We start from the raw sequence: 21279 nt of genomic DNA on the forward strand, positions 1-21279 counted from the left end.
AACCTCAAAACCTCGTGCAAATAGACATTGAGAGCCTGCCCCCCCTCCTGTCCCTTCAGGTAACACTTCCCTTAGCTTCTCCTGTGCCCCCAGCGGTCCTTTATGTAAATACAAACATATATTCAGATGCCCTATTTTCTTCCGCAGAGGTAGCATTCTGTGCACGCTGTTCTACGCTTTGCTGTTTTTATTTCATACATCTTACTGTGGAGATGCTGCTGGAGATCGTCCCATATTTGCATAGAGAAATCTTGAACTCTCTCCCTTTATACCCATCAAATAATCACTCCCCATCCGCTGCCCCGCCCACCGGTCTGCTTCTCACCTCCACGACCCCGACTATTCTAACTGCCTCACGTGAGTGGACTCCTGCAGTGTTGGGCCTGTGACTGGCTTCTTCCCCTTGGCTTCATGGCTTCAAGGCGCACACATGCTGCGGCCCGCCTGCGCGTCTCGCCTCTCACGGCCACAGCGCATGCCAGGTGTGGCTCTGTTGTGCTTCACCCAGTCCCTCTCATGGACACTCGGGCTGTTGCTAATCTTTTTTCTTTTTTTAATTCTCACCCGAGGATGTTTTTATTGATTTTAGAGAGAGAGGAAGGGGGAGAGAGAGAGAGAAACATCGATGTGAGCGAGAAACATTGATCGGTTGCCTCCCGTACGCGTCCTGGCGGGGGATCGAACAGCAAACCTTCTGGTGTATGGACAGTGCTTCAACCGGCCGAGCCTCCCGGCCAGCGCCTGTTGCTAATCTTCATCGTTCCTGCCAGTGCCGCAGCGAGGACCCTGTCCCTTGTCATTGGTACAAATGCAGGTGTGCTCTTAGAAGGAGTGACAGGCGGTGAGACTGCCCAGTCCAGGGGTGGGAGCACGGGGGTGCTGAGCAGGACTGCCAGTTGCCCCCTCGGGGTCGCACGGTTTGGCCCGCTGCTTGGGCAGCGCGGTGGGAGAAAGCGCTCGCGCTGAACTCTCTCCTCTCTGTCTTTTGCCAGCTCCTCCCAGGTCTCCACATGCTTGGCTCATCCCAGGAGAATTTAGCTGCCTTGGCCCGCTCTTCCTCTTCCTCTCCCGCTTCTCCATTGTCACCTCTGTAGACCCCAGTGTCACATTGCACCTGATTCTCCTGCGGCTCCCTCCCGTCACCGCCGCGTGCGCTTTCAGCTTTACAGCATCGAGATGGAATAAGCTTTGCTTTCTCTTCTGTAACCTCCCTGGAGTCTTGGGTGTTTTCTGTAGGTTGACTCTAAATGGTGAAAAAAAGTTAAAAGCCGCTCTTCGCATGATTTGTACAGAACTTGTACATTATTGTGACTGGAGAACTTTATTCCCTGTGCGCTGTTCTTGTCTTCAAGGCCCCCACTGACGCTTTCCAAACTGGGCCATTTGGTGTGTGTGTGTGTGTGTGTGTGTGTGTGTGTGTGTGTGTGTGTGTTGCCTTTAAAATGCATACTCCCAGGCCTCACCCAGATCTGCCAAGATCTGTGGGGGACCTGAGAGTGCCCCCAATGATTTATGCAGCATCAGTGGCTCTTGGAGTGTTTCACATACACTTTAGTCAGTTTCAGGGAATGACAGTTGATTTTCTTTAATAAATGAAGATTTAATAAATGAAGATCCTCTTGTCTGCAGCCTCACAAGCCCGGCGCCCCCTCACCCACAGGTGCACGCCCCCAGCACACACAGACCTTACTGTGGGAATCCCCTGGACCCAGACTTTTCTCCTGGCCTTCGATGCTGCTGCTCCTGTGTGCTTACCTTCTGGCTGCCCTCCCCCTTCCTTCTCTCTGCCCTCTGCCCTGTGGTTCGGTGAGAAGGAAGGTGCTGGCCCCTCTGGGGCTCTGACAGGGCTGCCTTTGTGCAGAGAGCATGGCACAGTGGAAGCAGGGGGATGTGCTTGGGCTGGGCCACAGACACTTCAGGGGCTCTACTCACTTCTCTCAACAGGCATCTTCTGACGTGTGGACGGGGCTCTAAGGGAGGGTCTGTGTGAGAGAAAAAGGCGACTTTGACAAGCTAGTAAGTTTCCAAGAAAGCTAGAGAGGAGTCGGGAGCAGGGAGGGACTACTTCTGGGTTCATCCCTCTTGTGGTGTCCCCATGCAATGTGTTTTCTTCAGACAGCTTCTGACCCACTTGCGGGCTGTAAAGCCCTTGCATGGGGCTCAGTTGTCCTTTAGAGAATATACAGAATAGAATTGGATTCGTCAACCACAGGAAGGTTGTTAGTATTTCATTAATTTTCTTAAGGTCTGTCCATCCTCCTGTTAAGTATGTTCAATGAGGTTTACATTTGGTTATTGAAGCTTTTTTAGTTCTAGAAATTCCATTTGGTTCTTTTTCAGTCTGCTGTGTCACTTGAAACAAAGTTTTTAAAATAGATATTTAGAGAGAGGAAAAAAAACATCGATATGAGAGAGAAACGTTGATAGGTTGCTTCCCACAGGCGCCCAACCGCGCCCCAACCACACCCGGAACCCGAAACCTGGGTACCTGCCCTGACCTGGAATTGAACCTGCACCTTTTGGTGTATGGGATGGTGCTCCAACAGAGCCACACTGGCCAGGGCTGCTGTGTCACTCTTCATAGTTTCCTGGTCCCTGCAGGGTCCTCAAGTGTTTCTTTTATTGATTTAAGCAGAGTAGGCGTTTCTGGTTTACAGAGGATGTCTGTCTGAAAGTCTCGTCACCTTTGCTTGGTTCTGGTGTCTGTTTTGTGGGTTTGTTCTATCTTGTGGCATCTGGTTTCCAAGAGTTCCTGGTTATCTTTGAGTACATGCTGGCTATTGCATTTGAAAAATTAGTTAGAGGAAATACCCTCCTCCAGAGAGGGTGTGTGGCCGACGCTTGGGCACCGCCTGTCCAGGACCGCTGAGGCCACGCTCAAGTCTGGGGTTTTGCACCTCCCAGGGGATTGCAGCAGGGCTCTGGCTGCTAGAAGGAGCTGTGCTGAGGGGAGGATCTCCCACCGTCCTTGGGCCCGGTCTCGGATTTCTGTCCCTGTGGCCTGGTGAAGCTGTCCTAATAAAAATTCTTGTCTTTTGAAATCAGCAAATACCTTCTGGGTGAAAGTTGCTTGAGTGTTTCTGTATCTCCTTGGTTTTCCTTTCGATCTTCTGTTCTGGCCAGATGATTCCTCATTGTCTCAGTTCTTTAAGAAATCTTAAAATAACATCCATTTAAAAATTCAGTTGTTTTCTGCTTGGGTTGTTCCATAATGGAGTATAACCACAGCTCTCAGCCCTGTCTGGCGCAGAGCTTGCCCCTCACCAGGGAAGGAGTCCCCAGTTGTCTCATGAAGCAGTGATCTGGTTATGTATTTCCTAGGTGAGTCGGGTGGCCTGTCCGGACTGGGAGTGGAGGGAGGTGGGCAGTGGGAGACCAAGGAGCTCAGATTGCCAAGGCCGGTGGGCTGCTGGCTCCGGCCCCCTGGCCTCAGGGCTGGACCGGCCTCCTGTCTCAGCTGCAGGCTGCTGAGTGGCTGTGGTCTCACTGCCCCCCACTTGCTCTTGCTTCCCCCGGGACTTGCCTCATCCGTTTCCTCCCGTCAAGGCAAAATTCAAGCCCCTCACCATACACGAGGGCGTCTTTCTAGATTCATGTGTTCATGCGGCAGACGGTCTAGTCCCTGAGTCTCGGTCTAGGGGCTGGGGACACAGTCTTGAGCTCCACCCCTCAGGCTCTGAGCCCTGCCCCTCAGAGCCTTGTGAGGGCAGCAGAAACAGGCAGAGCAGCCTGGCAGGCCCAGAGCCCCTTTCATATTATGAAGTGGAATCCAAAAATAATGCAGTCGATCTGCATCCGTATTTACATAACACAGAGTAGGGAGGGGACCAGCGTCAGAGTGAACCTGGAGCTGGGGGGAGGTGAGGCCAGTATCATGCTCTAAGTGTGACAAAAAAGAGAAATAAAAGGAAAGTAATATATAACACAGTCTGTGTGTGTGTGTGTATAAATAATAAATAAAAGTGCAATATGCATTTTAGAAGTAAATGTTGGGTCCAACTAGAAGACCCAAGGAAGCAGTCAGAGCTCGCCTCCCAGTCAGGAGCTTGCAGCCACAAATGCAGGCACGTAGCCCTTGGCGTGGCCATGAGTGATGCATTTTCTTTCTTTTTCTTTTTTTTTTTAAAAACATATCTTTATTGATTTCAGAGAGAGGGAAGGAGGGGAAGAGAGAGAGAGAGAGAGAGAAACATTGATGATGACAGAGTCATTGATCGGCTGCCTAGCCCGCAACCCGGGCATGTGCCCTGACTGGGAATCGAACCCCGATCTCCTGGATCCTAGGTCAGTGCTCAACTGCTGAGCCACGCCCGGCTGGGCACATTTTCTGAAATAGCAAAAATCTCCTGGGAAAGCTTGAACAATACAAAGTACAGCGTCCCCTCAGTGTATATTGGAGTTGCATCCCTGGAAAATTCAGTGTTTCCTAAAATCATGCAGAAATGACTTTGTGTTTCTGTGTGCCACTCTGGGCCCAGAGCACTGTCCGCAGCTGTCCTCCTGCAAGTGTGAGGCAGGACATTCAAGGCAGGTGTCATGCCGGACAGTGCTAATGCTGCCGGTGTCCAGCATCTCTGTCCTGCTCTCTAAATGCCAGCTGTGACTTCAATCACTGGGACAGTCAAAATCGCCCCCCATTTCCAAAACTCCCTCTGGTGTGACCCCACTTTCCCAACTCCTGCTGGGAGCCAGTGGCTCCTAACAGGCAGTGAGATCGATGTAGTGGCCCAGGGACCTGCAGGAGCTCTGGGAGCCCCAACGCAGCCTGAGAAGCAGGAATTCCTAGAGCGGGTGGCATCCCAGCTTCTTCTTTTTAAAAATATGTTTTTATTGATTTCTGAGAGGAAGGAAGAGGGAGGGAGAGAGAAACATCAGTGATGAGAGTCATTGATCGGCTGCCTCCTGCACGCCCCCTACTGGGGACCAAGCCTTCAACCCCGGCATGTGCCCTGACCAGGAATCGAACCAGTGACCTCCTGGTTCCTGGGTCGATGCTCAACCGCTGAGCCACACAGGCCGGGCACCCCAGCTTCTTCTTGAGGGATGAGCAGAACTCCATAAAGACACACTCTCTTTAGCAGACTGAGTGCATGGTCCTGGAAGTGATGCCCACGCGTGCTGGTGGTGCCAACGTGGGCTGGGCAGGGCAGCCCTAGGTGGCTCCATCTGCTTATGGAATTGCCATTTCCCCCTCCCTTCAAGGAAGTTCTGTCTTTTCTGAACTTTGACTCACTTGCTTTCTCCTGATGGCACCGGGGGCCTCTGCCTGCTCCCAGGCTAGATGGAAAATCCAGTTTCACTTTGAGTTCCCAGGGGCTGGATGACCAGAGCAGGGATGTAGACTTCCTTTTAGAGGGCAGATGAGAAGACTCGAAGGAGAGGGCTCCCCATCTCCTTCCCAGGAGATCTGCTCCCCCAGTGGCCCCTTCTAGGTCCTGGCACACCGTCCTTCTGTGTTCCACACTCCTGGAGCACGGTGCAATCCTGGAGGCGCAGCCCTGTGGCATGAGAAGGGTCTTGGGAGGTGAGCCCATCCCCTTGCCCAGGGTGTGATTCCCTCCTGTGACAGGGAGCTCACTGCCTCACAGCACAGCCCATGCTCTTGTAAGATAGGCCCAATCTCCTGTGTAGCATTTCACCATGACCTGAATCCCCCATCCCCTCCCACCACACTTTAGAATAGGATTTTTCAACTCATGCCTCCTTTTGATAAATAGAAAAATTGGACACCCTTTCTGGAGTTTGAGCTTATGAAAATCCCTAGTGTTTTGTGTGCTTTCCAAAAATAAAAATTGTAATAATGAATTTGTTCCTGGAATTTTGATTGGTCCTATCTTAAGTCAAGTTCCCTAAGATGGGAGAATTACTGAGGAGAGGTCTCAGGAGAGTGAGGGAGCCTCTCGCACACCAGGCAGGGCAGAGCAGGGCAAGGAGGTGGTTTCAGGGGAAGAGAAGCCTCGGTCTGATCCCACCGGGAGCTGGGAGTGACCAGCACACACTGTCTCCCAGAGGCTAGCTGTTACCTGCCTGCATCAGCCATTGGATGGGCTGCCCCTTGGGAAGGGCCAGAGGATGCTACTTCTCAGCCATCTGTGGGCAGGATGGCAGTTGGCCAGAGAAGGATGCAGATGTGAGCTGTCAGCCACCAGTGTCCACAGAAGCTGGGCAAAGGTGGGGGCCCAAGAGCCTTTGATGTCTCCCATGGGGCAGAGGGCATGTGTCCCCTCCCAGCTGAGATTCTGCTCTCAAACCTGCACCTGGGACTCTCCACTCTACTTAGTCCAGGATGATCCAAGTTCCACGGAGTCCTGTCTCCTCTGCCTGTCCTCAGGGCAGGTGGGGGGGGCAAGGTGGGATTTGAGGGCAGGGCCGCAGGCTGGGGTTTTCCGCAGGGAGGCCCCTGAGCCCCACATGAACCCATCTCCTTCAACGCCCTACCGCAGACTGCCTCTTCAAGGTGTGTCCCATGAACCGCTACTCGGCCCAGAAGCAGTACTGGAAGGCCAAGCAGACCAAGCAAGACAAGGAGAAGATCTCCGACGTGGTGCTGCTGCAGAAGTTGCAGGTGTGTGTGTGCGAGTGTGTGGAGTCCAGTGGTTTTTAAAACCCCAGTGTGCAAGAGGTTGGCGTTAGCTGCTGTGAATGAGGTGAGGTGGGGGAGTAGTGTCCTCCCAGTGACCTGCTCGTCTGCATGACCCCTTTGTGCCACTTGGAAGAAGTTGCCCCTTCCTCCAGGCTGGCACAGCCCTATGTCAGGGCACATGGTTCAGTGAGTGGAGGGTGGACTGGAGTTCAGCTCCCACCCAACCCTTCAGCCTGGCACCCCGAGGCAGTGAGCAAACTGTACAGCTGTCCACGGAGTTCCCACTGGCTCCAGGGAACCAGATTTGAGAACTAGTCTTAACTCCTTTCTTGCTTTATAGAGTTGGAGCCTGGGGCCCTGAGAGGGGACTGGGCTGTCATGGTCATGGCCTAGACAGTGCCTGGGTCTCTGATGCACCAGGGCTCCCTGAGAGCATTGCCCCTCTCAGAGAGAGGGGTTCCTGGACTTGGACGGTGCACAGTGGGAGGGCCTGGTGGTGACTCATGGGCCTCTCAGGGACAGTGGCCCAGTTCCTGTCCTGGGCCATTCTCTCTGGACAGAGCTCAGGGCCCAGAGCCAGGCCCCATGGAGAAGAGAGCAAGAGGCTTGTCTGGGCCAGCAACTTGGCCCTGGTGCCCCCACCCCTAGGCAGACCTTGCTTCCCTGTGTCCCTTGCCCTGAGGAGTGGTTGTGAGATGGAGGAAGGGTGGCCCCACCCCACAGCTGTGAACTGGGTTGGAGAGGGGGCTGGGGTGGGTGCCTGAGCTCTGTTATAAATACCCCCATCACTCCTCCTGAGCTGGGGGCTGTCACAGGCTTCCTCCCTGCCAACACAGACGAGGCTGAACTGGGATCTGGCCTGGGCATGGGGAGTCCTCACATGTGCACTGACTGGCCACAGAGGCACACACTGTAGGTCTGTGGAAAGTCACAGCAAGGCTCCCCAGCAGCCACCCTCACCCCAGCCTCAGTCATGAGACCTGGGTAATGGGACTAAGGAGAAGAGAGGGGCAGAGGGACCACTGCTCTCAGGGAGTGCCAGTTTGATGGAGGAGACAGAGCCTATCCTCAGGCAGCTTCCAGTCTAATGTGACAGAGGTGCCTAAAAAGCTGTCCTTAATGGGATGCAAACCAAATCCTCAAGGCTGCCAGAGTTGGGTCCATCAGAGTTGTATGTGGCCAGTCAGGGAAGGCTCCCTGGAAGCAATGGGCTGGGAGCACATTCGTTTTGGGAGGGAGGGCCACAGAGGAGTGGGGCAGAGGAGGGGGAGGCAGGGGCACCAAGCGTGCCTGGCAGCGTTTGGGCTGGGGCAGGTGCCCCGTGTTGGGGCATCAGGAGCATGGTGAGATGGGGTTAGTGAGGCTCAGCTTAGGTGCCTGCCAGGGGGGTGTGGGGCACAGGGGGCTCAAGGGCTGGCTGGCATGGCCCTCAGAGAGAGGTGACCTGGGGCGGCCCCTTCACATTCGGAGCCTCAGTCCCTCTCAGTAGTGGGAAGGAGCGGGCTAGGTGGCCTTTGGGGGTCACCCTGCGCAGCGTCAGGAGCTGTGAGTGCACGTGTGTCACCTTGTACGTGTCTGCGCAGCATGCAGCCCAGATGGAGCAGAAGCAGAATGACACGGAGAATAAGAAGGTGCACGGGGACGTCGTCAAGTACGGCAGTGTGATCCAGGTGAGCCGCGTGCCCCGGTGCCAGCGCTGCCGGGAGGGGGGGGGGCAGCGGACATGTCCTCGGGGCTTCGTCCCCAGTGGGTGGCTCCAGGACGGTCCCTTTCACTGCATCTCTGCTTCTGTGCGTGGCCGGAGCAGCCGGGTCCACGGGTGTGTCTGCAGCACGGTGGCCACCAGCACTGATGCTGCACCCACGTGGTCTGGGTTCAGATTGTGGCCCTGTGACTCGGGCAAGTTCTTTAACTTCCCGGTGCCTCGGTTTCCCCATCGGTACAGTCAGGCCGGTGATGGTACTTCCCCTTGGCTGCTGTAAACCTGCGTGCGGTAATACACGCGAGGGACCTAGAACAGTGGCAGCTTCTATTTCTGTGGTTACCTGGGCTCCCAGCTGGCATGCGTGTGCGTGTGCTTGCACATGCCTGACACTGTGTGCATCCCCCTGTGACCAGGGGTCCAGTGGGCCCCTCTGATGGTTGGCCTCTTGGGCCCCTCACCCCACCCACCTCCCGCAGCTCCTGCACATGAAGAGCAACAAGTACCTGACGGTGAACAAGCGGCTGCCGGCCCTGCTGGAGAAGAACGCCATGCGGGTGACGCTGGACGCCACGGGCAATGAGGGCTCCTGGCTCTTCATCCAGCCCTTCTGGAAGCTGCGGAGCAACGGGGACAATGTGAGGACACGGCTGTGCTTGGGAGCCCTGGTGGGAGGTGCAGCCTGCAGCTCCTGAGGGGCTCCTATAGGGTCTTCAACATGGGCACTGGATGAGGTCGTGCCTATTCTTAGAGGGGTGGACTGAGACCAGAGAGAGGCCTGGAGGCCTGGCCCTTCCTGCCCTCACCCTGCTCCCCTTCCCCATAGGTGGTGGTGGGGGACAAGGTCATCCTGAATCCTGTCAACGCTGGGCAGCCTCTGCATGCCAGCAATTACGAGCTCAGTGACAACGCCGGCTGCAAGGAGGTGAGAGGGGTGGTGGGGCCAGCCCTGTGGGGGCAGAGGTGATGGTACTTCCCCTTGGCTGCTGTAAGCCTGCGTGCGGTAATACACATCTTTGAGGGTACAGACCCCCCCCTTCCCACCTGTCTCCCAGCATTGCCCCTGTTCACCCCACGGGCTGGCAGCCCCAGGGTTGCTGGGCTGGGGTCTGAGGGCCCTGTGTGGGAGGAGACACCCCCTCCTGTGCTGTGTTGGCCCTCCCCTCATCCCTCTGGGCCTTCAGTGCTGGCCCACTCCCCAAAGGCTGGGGTCTGCCTGGCATCACGGTCTTTCCACCCTTCCCCAGGTCAACTCTGTGAACTGCAACACCAGCTGGAAGATCAACCTGTTTATGCAGTTCCGAGACCACCTGGATGAGGTGCTGAAAGGGGTAAGGACAAGGAGCCCCACCACTGCCGCCCGGCCTGCTGACTGCCGAGCCCCTGCCCCACAGGTCCCTCTCCTGCCCTGTACCCAGCTGCCCCCCATCTGACCCTCCCCTCCATGTGCCCTTGCTCTGGCTCTGCAGCCCCTCCAGCCTCCCTCCACCCCCACAGAGGCCTGCCTACCGGCCCCATCTAGACCACCCCTTTTCTTGTCTCTGGCCTCACAACTCTCCAAGTCCTGGCTTGCCTCAATTTGCTCTCTTGCTAAGGGGATATCAGTGGGCTGGGGTCCCCATTCCCCACATTGAGGGGAGCCAGATCCTTTGAGCACTCTGTCCCTTCCCCCACAGCTGCTCTGTGGATCTGGGCCAGGCCCCCTACCCTTTGCCTTGATTCTAGACCTACTGGTGTGGGTGCTAGAACATCAGGGGTTGACAGGCCAGGAGGGGATGAGCCTGGGGGCGGCTGTACTGGGAAATACCCAGTAAAGACTTTGGGAGGCACCAGAGCAGAAGACAGAAGGAGGGCTGGAGAGACCGTTAGAGAACCCTAAAACCCAGGCATGGGGAGGAGAGAGGAGGGTTCAGGGGCTCCTCAGGGATTAGAGGGGACTGAACCAGCCTATTGGGGTGCAGGCAGTATGTGGAGGGGCAGATTTAGGGGTAGCAGGGAGGGTGGAGCTCCTCAGCTAGGGGAATCAGCAAGTACACCTGGCCATGGAACCTGTTAAAGAAACAAGTGACAGGCCATTGAGCGGCTACCTCAGGAGGCCACCCTGTGTTCACTGCAGGCGACCCTGCTCAGGAGCCTTTGTTGCCCCTTTGCCCTCCTCTCCCACCCAGGCTGCCCTGTCGGACTTTCCTGTTCCCCTCAGGCTGCCTCACCTTCCTCCTCCCTTCCATCTCCCAGGCTGTTCCCCATCTACCCATGCTCTGTGCCTTTCCCTCCCTTAAGCCTGCACATAATACACACCAACCAAGGCTCAGCCCACTTGCCGCCTCCTCCTAGAAGCCGCCTCTGGTTACACATTCCAGCTCCAATTCTGTGCAGTACTTAGAAGAGGAAACGTCCCTGGGCTGAACCCTGAGTTGCTACCCACAGTGGTTTTGGTGAACCCATCATGGCTTATGGCTCTGATGTTAGATTCCAGGCAACTCGGAAGTGAGATTTGAGCTAACAAAGTCCACCCCTTGTTTGCTGTCACCCTGCACTGCCTGGGTACAGAAGTCACTAGGTTCTGCCATAGTAACTGACCCAGTCTGTGTATATCCATTCATTCCTGCGTTCACCCACTCATGCGTTCACTCCACAGATGTTGGCTGGGAACTTTGTGTCCAGTGCGGGGCAGGGAAGACAGATATGCCTTTAGTGATAATAGCAGAAGTGGCAGCCATGCCTGAGGGCCTGCTGGGTGGCAGGCATGCTGTAGGGAGGGATGAGGGCACAGATTCATGTCCCATTTGTCACTAGCTATGTGACCATCGACAGGACACTTGCCTTCTCTGTGCCTGAGTTTCTACACCTGTAGAATGGGATAGCGATGTGCGAGTCAGAGGGTTAGCAGGTGGCGTAGGTGAGGAGGTTCGTGTAAAGTGCTCACACAGCGGCTGGCACGTGGTAAGAGTGTAGTATTGCTTTGTTATACAAACTAGAATCCTCACAATTTCTGCAAGGAGGCTATAGTATTCCCATTTTATAGAAGGGGAAACTGAGGCTCAGAGATGTTAAGGGAGTTATCCAAGGTCACACAGCTTGTAAGAGCAGAGCCAAGATCCAAACTTGGTCTCAGTGTCCAAAACTATAGAGACGGACAGGCATGGTCCCTGCATTCCAGCTACTTCAGTCAGTGGGAAGTGAAAGAAAGGGCATGACATGCCAATAGCTAGGAGGGAAGGTCCCAGGAGAGGTGCTGCCAGGCTGGGGAGATCCCTCCTGCCTTAGGGGAGACGAGATTGACCTTTAGAGGTTGGGGCGTTTCTGGAGGTACTGACTGGGGAGGGAGGTGATCAAGGGCAGGTTTGAACATGGAAGGTGGAGGGCTCTGGGCAAGAGTGTGTCCGTCCCAGCTGCGTGGGGCTTCTGAATTTGGGGTCTGGCTGAGGATCGCAGCCGCCGTCTGCTTGCTGGCTCTGGAAGGAGCAAAGAGGCCCAGCTGCTCCGCATCTAGGGCAGGCACTGCTGCCCTGGGAAGGCCCTTGTTCCTCCTAAGCACGCACCCTGCCGCCTGCAGGGAGACGTGGTGCGGTTGTTCCACGCGGAGCAGGAGAAGTTCCTGACGTGCGACGAGTACAAGGGCAAGCTGCAGGTGTTCCTGCGCACCACACTGCGCCAGTCCGCCACCTCGGCCACCAGCTCCAACGCCCTCTGGGAGGTGGAGGTCAGAGCCCTGCTTCTGGCGCCCAGGACCCAGCCCCCTCTCCAGCTCTGGGCTCCACTCCTCCCTCTTCATCCATCACTGGGGGGTGGGGTGGGAGGTCACCCCTGCCTCTCCTCTGAGGCCCTCCAGAGCCAAGGGGCCAGGAAAGGTCCAGGAGCCACCTACCCAGAGCTCACCAGGTCTCCAGTGCCCTGCCTGTGCATGCTTTCCCCTTTGAGCACCCCCTCCCTGGATAGCCTCACCCCTGCCTCACCCTTGCACCCCCAGGTAGTCCACCATGACCCCTGCCGTGGAGGAGCTGGCCACTGGAACGGCCTGTACCGCTTCAAGCATCTGGCCACAGGCAACTACCTGGCTGCTGAGGTGAGTGGGGAGGCAGGTGGCACCTGGAGCTCAGACACACAGAAACGTGTCTGTGGACCCTGGCTAGTCTGCACTCATGCATTTATTTAACAGATATTATCAGATAAGTGCATGACTGCAAATAAGCCAAATAAATATTACTGTGTCCCTACTATGTGCCAGGAGCTGTTCTAGGCACTGGGATACAGCAGTGAGCAAAATTCCCAACCCTTGTGGAACTTCGACATATATGTCTGTCCATATGCACAGGCTTGTGTGTAGTGAGCATTTGTATGTGTGAGAATATGTGTGTGTGAGTATCTGTGGGTCGTGTGTGTGTGTGTGTGTGTGTGTGTGTATATCTGTGAGTCTATGGAGAAGGGCCATGAAGGGCAGGGCCTGGGGGCTCTCATTGGTGACTCCTCCAGGAGTCACATAGGTTTTGGGGCTGAGGTGGGCATCCCTGGAGGGTGGGGGCTTCCTGCCCTGACCCAGGGACATATATGAACTCTGTCTTGGGGTGGGGGTCATGTGGGTATAGCTTGGTCTTACAACTCCCCCATCTTCTCTTTCTAGGAGAACCCCGGCTACAAGGGTGATGCCTCTGATCCCAAGGCAACAGCTGTGGTGAGAACAAAAGCAGGGCTCCGGGCCGGGGAAGAGTGACCGTGCAGTGCTCTGGGGGTGGGCCCCGGGGGCAGGCCTCTCAGGTGGGATGCGGTGGTTTCAGGGGTCTAAGAGGAGGGAGGGTCTCCTGCCTGAGTTGGGGTCTTCACCCCAGGGTGCGCAGGGTGTGCAGGGTCGCGCAAGTCGCCGGAATGCTGGGGAGAAGATCAAGTACCGCCTTGTGGCTGTGCCCCACGGCAACGACATCGCCTCGCTTTTTGAGCTGGACCCCACCACGCTGCAGAAAACGGACTCCTTTGTGCCCAGGTGGGTAGGTGCCGTGTGCCTTTGGCCTCAGGACCTGCACGACCTGTTCCTCTGGGGACTGAGCTCTGAGCCATGCAGGCAGCTAACCAGCACTGAATGCTTGCCTTGTGCCTGGCCCTGGGTGCTGCTTTATCAAATGCCTTCTCTCCAGTGTTCTCTATTGGCTGCTTGCCCCAGTGGGTCTGGGTGTTCTGGCACGGGCACTCGATAGTTTGTCCAGGGTACACTGTGCGGCGGGTCGGGCTCCCTGCCCTGTAAGCCCCCAACCCTGAGATTCTAGGATGTAAATAACATTGAGGAACTCTCCGGTGTCAATCGGGCCTTAGCCAATGACTGCAGCAAGTTGCTCAATCCCCATTCTGTCAAGTGGGAATGCCAAGTCCCCCCATCACCAGCTCTGATGGGAGACTAAGTTGAGTCACTATAGGCCCATGACCCCTTATTTGAAACTCCTGGGGCTGGTGCATTTGGAAATTCAGATTGCTTTTTATTTCAGAAAGGTAATTATATTTCATAGTCAGAGACATGGGTATTTCCACTGTGAAACGAATGCATGTTGACACTAAATGGGATAAATGGTCCAGGCAGCCTTTGTCCAATGAATTTTGGTCCCAGGTTTGCAAATAAGCCTTGGCTTTGGGAGTGCTTTGGGTTTGGGGAGTGTGGATGAGGCACAGGGGCCTGGGTAAGTGCAACAGTTAGAGCAGGGCCTGGGGTGTTTGCTGGTCACTCCTCTCTGGCTCCTCACCTGGAGGGGACGTGCCCTTATCCCCTGGCTGCTGGGTGTGGAGCCAGATGGGAGATGTGAACCCGTTGGGGGTTGGAGGGCAGACGGCTGGGACACGCTCCATGGTATACTCCGTGCCCTGCCTGCAGGAACTCGTATGTTCGGCTGCGGCATCTCTGTACCAACACGTGGATCCAGAGCACCAATGTGCCCATTGATGTGGAGGAGGAGCGGCCCATCCGGCTCATGGTGCGGGCTGCCTGGGCTGGGGGCTGGGGGCTGGGGCTGGGGCCCAAGCTTGTCCCTGAGTGCCCTTGCTGACTTCTGTCCCTGCAGCTGGGCACCTGCCCCACCAAGGAGGACAAGGAGGCCTTTGCCATTGTGTCGGTTCCTGTGTCTGAGATCCGAGACCTGGACTTTGCCAATGATGCCAGCTCCATGCTGGCCAGCGCTGTGGAGAAACTGAACGAGGGCTTCATCAGCCAGAATGACCGCAGGTGGGCTGCGGGGAAGGGCTACTGAGGTTTTCTGAGAGGCCTGTCCTCCCAGGGTTTGCATTTCATGAACAAAGGGGCCACAGAGCAGGACCCAGGCAGGCAGGGCTGGGGAGGAGGAGACAGAGGTGAGGACTGGTCCCTGCGGGCCCCTGGCTGGCCCCAGCCCCTGCCCCTGCCTCACTGCTCATGTACTCCCGGAGCTAACCCTGGGACTGAGCTACCATCACCCTTGTTTTATTTTTATTTTTTAAAAATATGTATTGATTTTTAGAGAGAGAGGAAGGGAGAGGGATAGAGAGAAACATCTATGAGAGAGAAACATCGAACGGCTGCCTCCTGCACGCCCCTCACTGGGGATCGAGCCTGAAACCTGAGCATGTGCCCTGACAGGGAGTCGAACCAGTGACACCTCTTGGTTCATGGGTCAACGCTCAACCACTAAGCCCCACCGGCTGGGCATACCCTTGTTTTATTGATGATGGGACTGAGGTTCAGGTTGAGAGACGTGTCCAAGGTCACACAGCTAGTACGTGGCAGGATTGAAATGCAGAGCCCCTCTCCTTTTCAGATTGGTGTGCCTGAGATTCTTAGTCTTGGGGGCACTTCCGAGTGGGTGGAGTGAGGGGTGTGTTTTGAGAGCAGGTCAGGGTGAAGCTGGGGAGAGAAGTTGAAGGCCAGCGATAGGCTTTGTGTTTGGGGAAGGGCTGGTTCCCCATGGAGGTGGGGCAGGGAGCACGAGTGGGTGGGTCCTTGGAGCTTTCCCAGGGTCTGCATCTCACACTTGTCATCTCTCATGTCCTTTTGTGAAGGTTTGTCATCCAGCTGCTGGAGGATCTGGTGTTCTTTGTTAGCGATGTCCCCAACAATGGGCAGAACGTCCTGGACATCATGGTCACCAAGCCCAACCGGGAACGGCAGAAGCTGATGAGGGAGCAGAACATCCTCAAGCAGGTGGCTGTGACCATGCATGGAACCTGCAGCGGCAGACCTCGGGGAATGGGCCGGGTGATAGGGACCCAGGGGCCTTTTCCCATCTCCAGTTGAGCTGCAATCTCCCTGCAGTTCCTCGTCACTCCCTTTAATATTTATCGAGCCCTTGCCATGTGTCAGGCACTGCCCAAAGTACCCTATGTGCATTGGCTCATGTGATCCTCTCAACCTGAGAGAGGCCCTGTTATTGCCCCATGTTATTTTACCCATGAAGAAACTGAGGCACACAGAGCTTGGAGTGCACAGCTAGGAAGGAGCAGGGCCAGGATGTGAACTCAGGATGTTGGGTCCAAAACTTGTGCTTAAAAATTTTTTTCTAAATTTTTATTATGAAAGTTTTCAAATGTTGAGACAGTATTGCATGAATAGTGAAGTGAACACCATACGCCCACTGCCTGCACACACCTGCTGCCCTCACCAGCGTGGCTGCAGGTACCTCAGGGTCTCAGCACCTGCCCTCCAGGCTCGCATTTCGAAATCGGTGCACCTCACCCGTAGTTTTCAGCATGCCCCTCCTAAGAATAAGGACAGGGTGCTGTTATCACACCTGAGAAAATTAGCAATAATATCCAGTCCGTATCAAATTTCTCTACCTTTCCCCAAAAGTCTTCTTAAAGCTTGTGTTTTTTTTGGAACCAGGATCTAAGGTTTTCTCACTCCATTTGATTCTATCTCTTTGGTCTTTGTTCTAGAACAGTTTTTCACCGCCACTCAACCCCCACCTTTTAAAATTTTTATAATTACATTTTTTTAAAAACAAGAGATAGGCCTGTGTCTCGTATTTCAAGCTCTGGACATTTTGGCCTCAGGCCCCTTTGCTCTTCCCCAGACTCTAAGCCAGGCCCAGGGTGTGAATTGGGTTTAGAATGCTCATGAGCGAGGGGTGGGCTGAGGCTGGGAGAAGGGAGTGAGGGCTGGAACTGGGGCTGAGGGTGGGTGAGCTGGGGTGGTAGTCCAGCTTAGAATCAGCTGTGGGTGAATGTGGGGTGGCTTTGGGGCAGGGTTAGTTTGGGGCTTAGGGTTCCTGGGATAATTAGTGGTGCAGGCAGGTGTGGGAGATCCCTTCTTACTCTCCCTGCTTCTCCAGATCTTTGGCATTCTGAAGGCTCCCTTCCGTGACAAGGGGGGCGAGGGCCCCCTGGTGCGGCTGGAGGAGCTGTCAGACCAGAAGAACGCCCCCTACCAGCACATGTTCCGCCTCTGCTACCGGGTGCTGCGACATTCCCAGGAGGACTACCGCAAGAACCAGGTGCAGCCCGCCCCGGCCCCAGACCTCCAGTGCCCCCCCCATGGCTGGCTGGCCCACTCCTTCACTGGAGCTTTCATTCATTCAGCGAATGTTTACCGAGGCAAATACCGGTGCCCTGCACTGTTTTAGGCCTGGGGACATGACGGCGCCAACCTACAGGGCTGGCTTCATGGCTGTGTAACCTGGCTCTGTGCTGGGTTTAATGCTCTGTTGCTGTCTTGAAATTCCTAATTTTTGAACAAGGGTCCTGCTGTTTCATTTTGCACTGGGCCCTACAAATTATGTAGCTGGTCCTGCTGGACAGACAAGGCCCCTCCCTCATGGAGGTTTCACTCTGGTAGGGAGACAGACCATGCACTGAATAACTATATTGTATAACCCCCTCTTCTGCCCAGTGTGGGTTTCCTCTCCTGGACCCCCACCTTTCTGAGGTTGGGGTCGCCTGCCAGTGGCGGGCCCGTCTTGGGGTCTGGGCAGTGTTCCGGAGGAGAGCTGCACCCCATGACCCCCAGCCTGTCCACCCTGCAGGAGCACATCGCCAAGCAGTTTGGGATGATGCAGTCCCAGATTGGCTATGACATCCTGGCCGAAGACACCATCACTGCCCTGCTGCACAACAACCGCAAGCTCCTGGAGAAGCACATCACCAAGACAGAGGTGGAGACCTTCGTCAGCCTGGTGCGCAAGAACCGGGAGCCCAGGTGGGCCCGCCCTCTCCACTGCCCCGCCCCTGCTTTCTCCACCCCTGCCCAGTGGAAAGTTGACCTCTGCTGATTGTTAAAATATTGACATACTTTTGCCTGTTGGTAAATTGCCACCTCTGTGAGGCCCTGACATCCCCAGCCCCTCCCAGAGCCCCTCCCAAATTGGGCCCAATCTAGATACAAAAGGGTTGCCACCTGGGGCAGCCCAAGGCCCTCAGACCCTCCTCCAGTTGCAAAGTCAGTGCCTGTATTGAATCAGTTGTTAAGTATTTTAAATATCACTCCGGTCCTTGTGCCTCCTTTATCCTGACCCCCTGGGCCCCACTTAGCCCCCCAACCCAGCGTTGTCTATAGCAACCCATCTCCAAGCTTTGGGGAGGGAGCTGGGGAAGGGAAGGGTGGACTCTGAGCCCCTTTCCCCACCCCTGCTGTTACCACCCTAGGTTCCTGGACTACCTTTCTGACCTGTGTGTGTCCAACCACATTGCCATCCCCGTCACCCAGGAGCTCATCTGCAAGTGTGTGCTGGATCCCAAGAACAGTGACATTCTCATCCAGACTGAGTGAGCAGGCGTGATATTTCCCACCCATGCCCAGTGTCCTACACCCAGGCCTGCACCTGCCTGGCTCCCCAGCTGCCTTGGAGCTTGGGGCCTGTCTGGGTTTGGGCTAGAATTGGCACCCAACGCTCTCCACAGATACGTACCCAGTACCTGCTGTGTGCCCAGCTCTATGTTGGCACCGGGGGGAGGGTAAGGGGGCACAGAAGGAGCCAAGGCCTCTGCCCTCAAGAAGCTCACGGTTTGTTTGGGGTCCCAAGCTGGAGGTGGGTCCCCATGGCAGGCAGCATGGGGGCCTGACTGGCTCTTGGCCAGGCTCCGGGAGAGAGGAGAGTGTGGCCGGGCCTGCTGGGGGCGGCTCTGGGTGTGGATCCTGCCCTGGCTCCGCCCTGGCCCCGCTCCCTGTGATGGCTGGCCTCGGTCCACAGGCTCCGGCCGGTGAAGGAGATGGCCCAGGCCCACGAGTACCTGACCATCGAGTACTCAGAGGAGGAAGTGTGGCTCACTTGGAGCGACAAGAATAACGAGCACCACGAGAAGAGTGTGAGGCAGCTGGCCCAGGAGGCGCGGGCGGGCAATGCCCACGACGAGAACGTGCTCAGCTACTACAGGTGCCCTGCCCTCCCCACGGTGCTTCTGTGCCCCTGCTCAGGGCCGAGCTCCCGCAGCCCTAATGGGGCCTCTGCCGCCACCTGCCGCAGCACAACCTTCACCAGGGAGGCTACCCTGAGGGCGACTGTAGAGCCCTAGGAGCACCTGGTGGCCTTGAGGCCAGGCGCACGCAGCTCAGCGACAGGCCTGAAAGAAACCCAAACCTGTCTCCACACACATATTTTAAAAACGAGAATACTACACAACACTTATCAGATGTTCGCTACATGCCAGGCACTGTTCGAAGCCCTATGCCCATCGTTCACCTAAGCTTCAACACCCCGGGGGGCAGGGACTGTCCTCGCCCTCAGTGTGAAGTTGAGACGGGCACAGAGAGGTATAGGAACTTGCCCACGGTTACAGAGCTGTGCGTGGTGAGCGCGGTTCGGCTCAGGAGCCCATGGAAGGTCATGCAGGGCTGTGGAGGAAGCAGAAGGCATGACATCACCCCCTGCAAAGCAGCTGCCTACAGTCCAGCCCCTCCTCCCCCCTCCGCCACCTCCCAGTCCTACCCTCACCCCATCCGAGGCTGCTTCCTCGCCACTCTCTCCTTTTCACACCCAGCCTTTCTCTCAGCCATCCCTTTCCTATGAAGACCTTTCCTGGCTGAGCCAGAAAGCGCTTTCATCCGTAGTAAGTCGGGAGAGATTTGCAAATACTCAAATCTAGACTTTTTCCTTTTATCGCTCTTACTCAGAGTTGTGTCCTTTCTGTGACAGTGGCCGGTGCGTGGTTTAGCCTAAGTCCCTTTGCCACTTTCTCAGGTGTTCAGCAAGCCCAGGCCCTGCTAGCAGCCCTCGCTAGCCCACCTGCCAGGTCCTCACCGTCCTCACCGTCCTCCTGCCCCGCAGGTACCAGCTGAAGCTCTTCGCCCGCATGTGCCTGGACCGGCAGTACCTGGCCATCCACGAGATCTCCCAGCAGCTGGGCGTGGAGCTCATCTTCCTGTGCATGGCGGACGAGATGCTGCCCTTTGACCTGCGCGCCTCCTTCTGCCACCTGATGCTGCACGTGCACGTGGACCGCGACCCCCAGGAGCTGGTCACGCCTGTCAAGTTTGCCCGCCTCTGGACTGAGATCCCTACGGCTATCACCATCAAGGAGTGAGAGCGGTGGGGAAGGCTGGGTCGGGCAAGGCTGGGGTGGGAGGACCTCAGGGACCCTCAGCCTCACTGCCTCACCCCCAGCTACGATTCCAACCTCAATGCCGCCCGAGATGACAAGAAGAACAAGTTTGCCAGCACCATGGAGTTCGTGGAGGACTACCTCAACAACGTGGTCAGCGAGGCCGTGCCCTTTGCCAACGAGGACAAGAACAAGCTCACCTTCGAGGTGGGCGGGGCGCCGCCGGACCCCTGCTCGCTCCCTCCCTGGGTCTCAGATGCTCCTCGGGCGGGTTGTGGAACCTGTGACCTCACTTCCCGCAGTCGCCCAGCCAGTGCTGGGGCATCGACTGCTGAGACTCCCCAACAGGGGGGCTTCGCTCCTCGCCTGGGAGAGCGCTGCGTCCCTGTCCCCTCACTTACCAGCCTGGGGCTGGGTCACAGGCCACTGCCAGGAACCCCCCCCCCGGATTTCTGCCCTGTTCCCCCCACAGGAGCCTCTTTTGCAGGCCTCTCTTCCTCAGTAACCTACTGGGGCCGGGTGGCCCTTGTCTAGGACCCTAAATCCATGTCCACGCAGCCCCGCAGTCGTAGGGGAGCCCACCTGCCTTACCCACTTTAGGCAGCACTGGCCCGGCTTTCCGCAGCGGCCCCGCCCGCCACGAGGCCCCGCCCACCACGCCCCGGCCCCGCCCTCACCCTGGCCCCGCCCACCACGCCCCGGCCCCGCCCTCACCCTGGCCCCGCCCACCACGCTCCGGCCCCCGCCCTCGCCCTGGCCCCGCCCACCACGCTCCGGCCCCGCCCTCACCCTGGCCCCGCCCCTCCCCGCAGGTGGTCAGCCTCGCGCACAATCTCATCTACTTCGGCTTCTACAGCTTCAGCGAGCTGCTGCGACTCACCCGCACGCTGCTCAGCATCATCGACTGCGTGCAGGGCCCTCCGGCCTTGCTGCAGGCCTACGAGGACACAGGCGGTGAGGCTTCGCCCGCCCGGGTCCCCCCCCCCCAGTTCCTCAGTCTCCGCCTAGCACCAGAAGCCCCCTCTGATCGCCCTCCTGTGCAGCCTGCCTCCTGGCTCGGCTGTGACAAGGCCCTTCACCTTGGCCGGACCAGTGGGGCCCCTGCCTAGGCGCCGTGGAGACCCCAGGGTCCCGATCAGATGCCTTCCAATGCAGCTCTGTCTTGAGGGAGTGCCGAGGGAGGAGGGGAGACACTGGCCCTGCCTGGGGAGCTCCCCTTCCAATGGGGGGCAGTCCTACCATTGGGGAGTGTGCGGAGGAAAGGGGGCAGCCTGAAGGATGAGCCACAGCCCTACCCCTAGAGACACCCCCAGGTGGCATAGGCTAGTCTAAATGAAAAGTGCATAGAGACTGACACTTGGCTTTAAGTGCTCTCCAGGGTGTCTCCTCAGTCCCCCATGCTCTGTAGCAGCTCTCATGATGCCCTACACGAGAATCCATTGATCTCCCCACACTTCACCTTTGCCCTGGCCCTGCCTTTTCTCACGTTTGGCTTCAAGCTCACCTCCCCCAG

General features: G+C 56.8%; 1 protein-coding gene across 4 annotated transcripts in view; it reads left to right on the forward strand.

Moving 5' to 3' along the window:
• The window catches only part of ITPR3 (inositol 1,4,5-trisphosphate receptor type 3), a 63452-nt gene that overhangs the window by 19036 nt on the left and 23137 nt on the right, over positions 1-21279 (forward strand). For 2 of the 4 annotated variants that reach the window (XM_081139941.1, XM_081139943.1), the window contains exons 3-21: positions 6444-6565; positions 8167-8253; positions 8765-8923; positions 9112-9210; positions 9533-9616; positions 11842-11988; positions 12256-12351; positions 12907-12957; positions 13112-13263; positions 14140-14239; positions 14327-14487; positions 15297-15438; positions 16565-16726; positions 17255-17427; positions 17874-17993; positions 18419-18601; positions 19493-19744; positions 19829-19973; positions 20579-20720. In XM_081139941.1, the coding sequence (XP_080996067.1) occupies positions 6444-6565; positions 8167-8253; positions 8765-8923; positions 9112-9210; positions 9533-9616; positions 11842-11988; positions 12256-12351; positions 12907-12957; positions 13112-13263; positions 14140-14239; positions 14327-14487; positions 15297-15438; positions 16565-16726; positions 17255-17427; positions 17874-17993; positions 18419-18601; positions 19493-19744; positions 19829-19973; positions 20579-20720 (2577 nt within the window). The remainder of the gene's footprint in view (positions 1-6443; positions 6566-8166; positions 8254-8764; positions 8924-9111; positions 9211-9532; positions 9617-11841; positions 11989-12255; positions 12352-12906; positions 12958-13111; positions 13264-14139; positions 14240-14326; positions 14488-15296; positions 15439-16564; positions 16727-17254; positions 17428-17873; positions 17994-18418; positions 18602-19492; positions 19745-19828; positions 19974-20578; positions 20721-21279) is intronic. The other 2 variants (XM_081139942.1, XM_081139944.1) reach the window with 1 other exon arrangement.

This window comes from Miniopterus schreibersii, assembly GCF_964146895.1.
Source record: "Miniopterus schreibersii genome assembly, chromosome: 6".
Classification (NCBI taxonomy): Eukaryota; Metazoa; Chordata; class Mammalia; order Chiroptera; family Miniopteridae; genus Miniopterus; species Miniopterus schreibersii.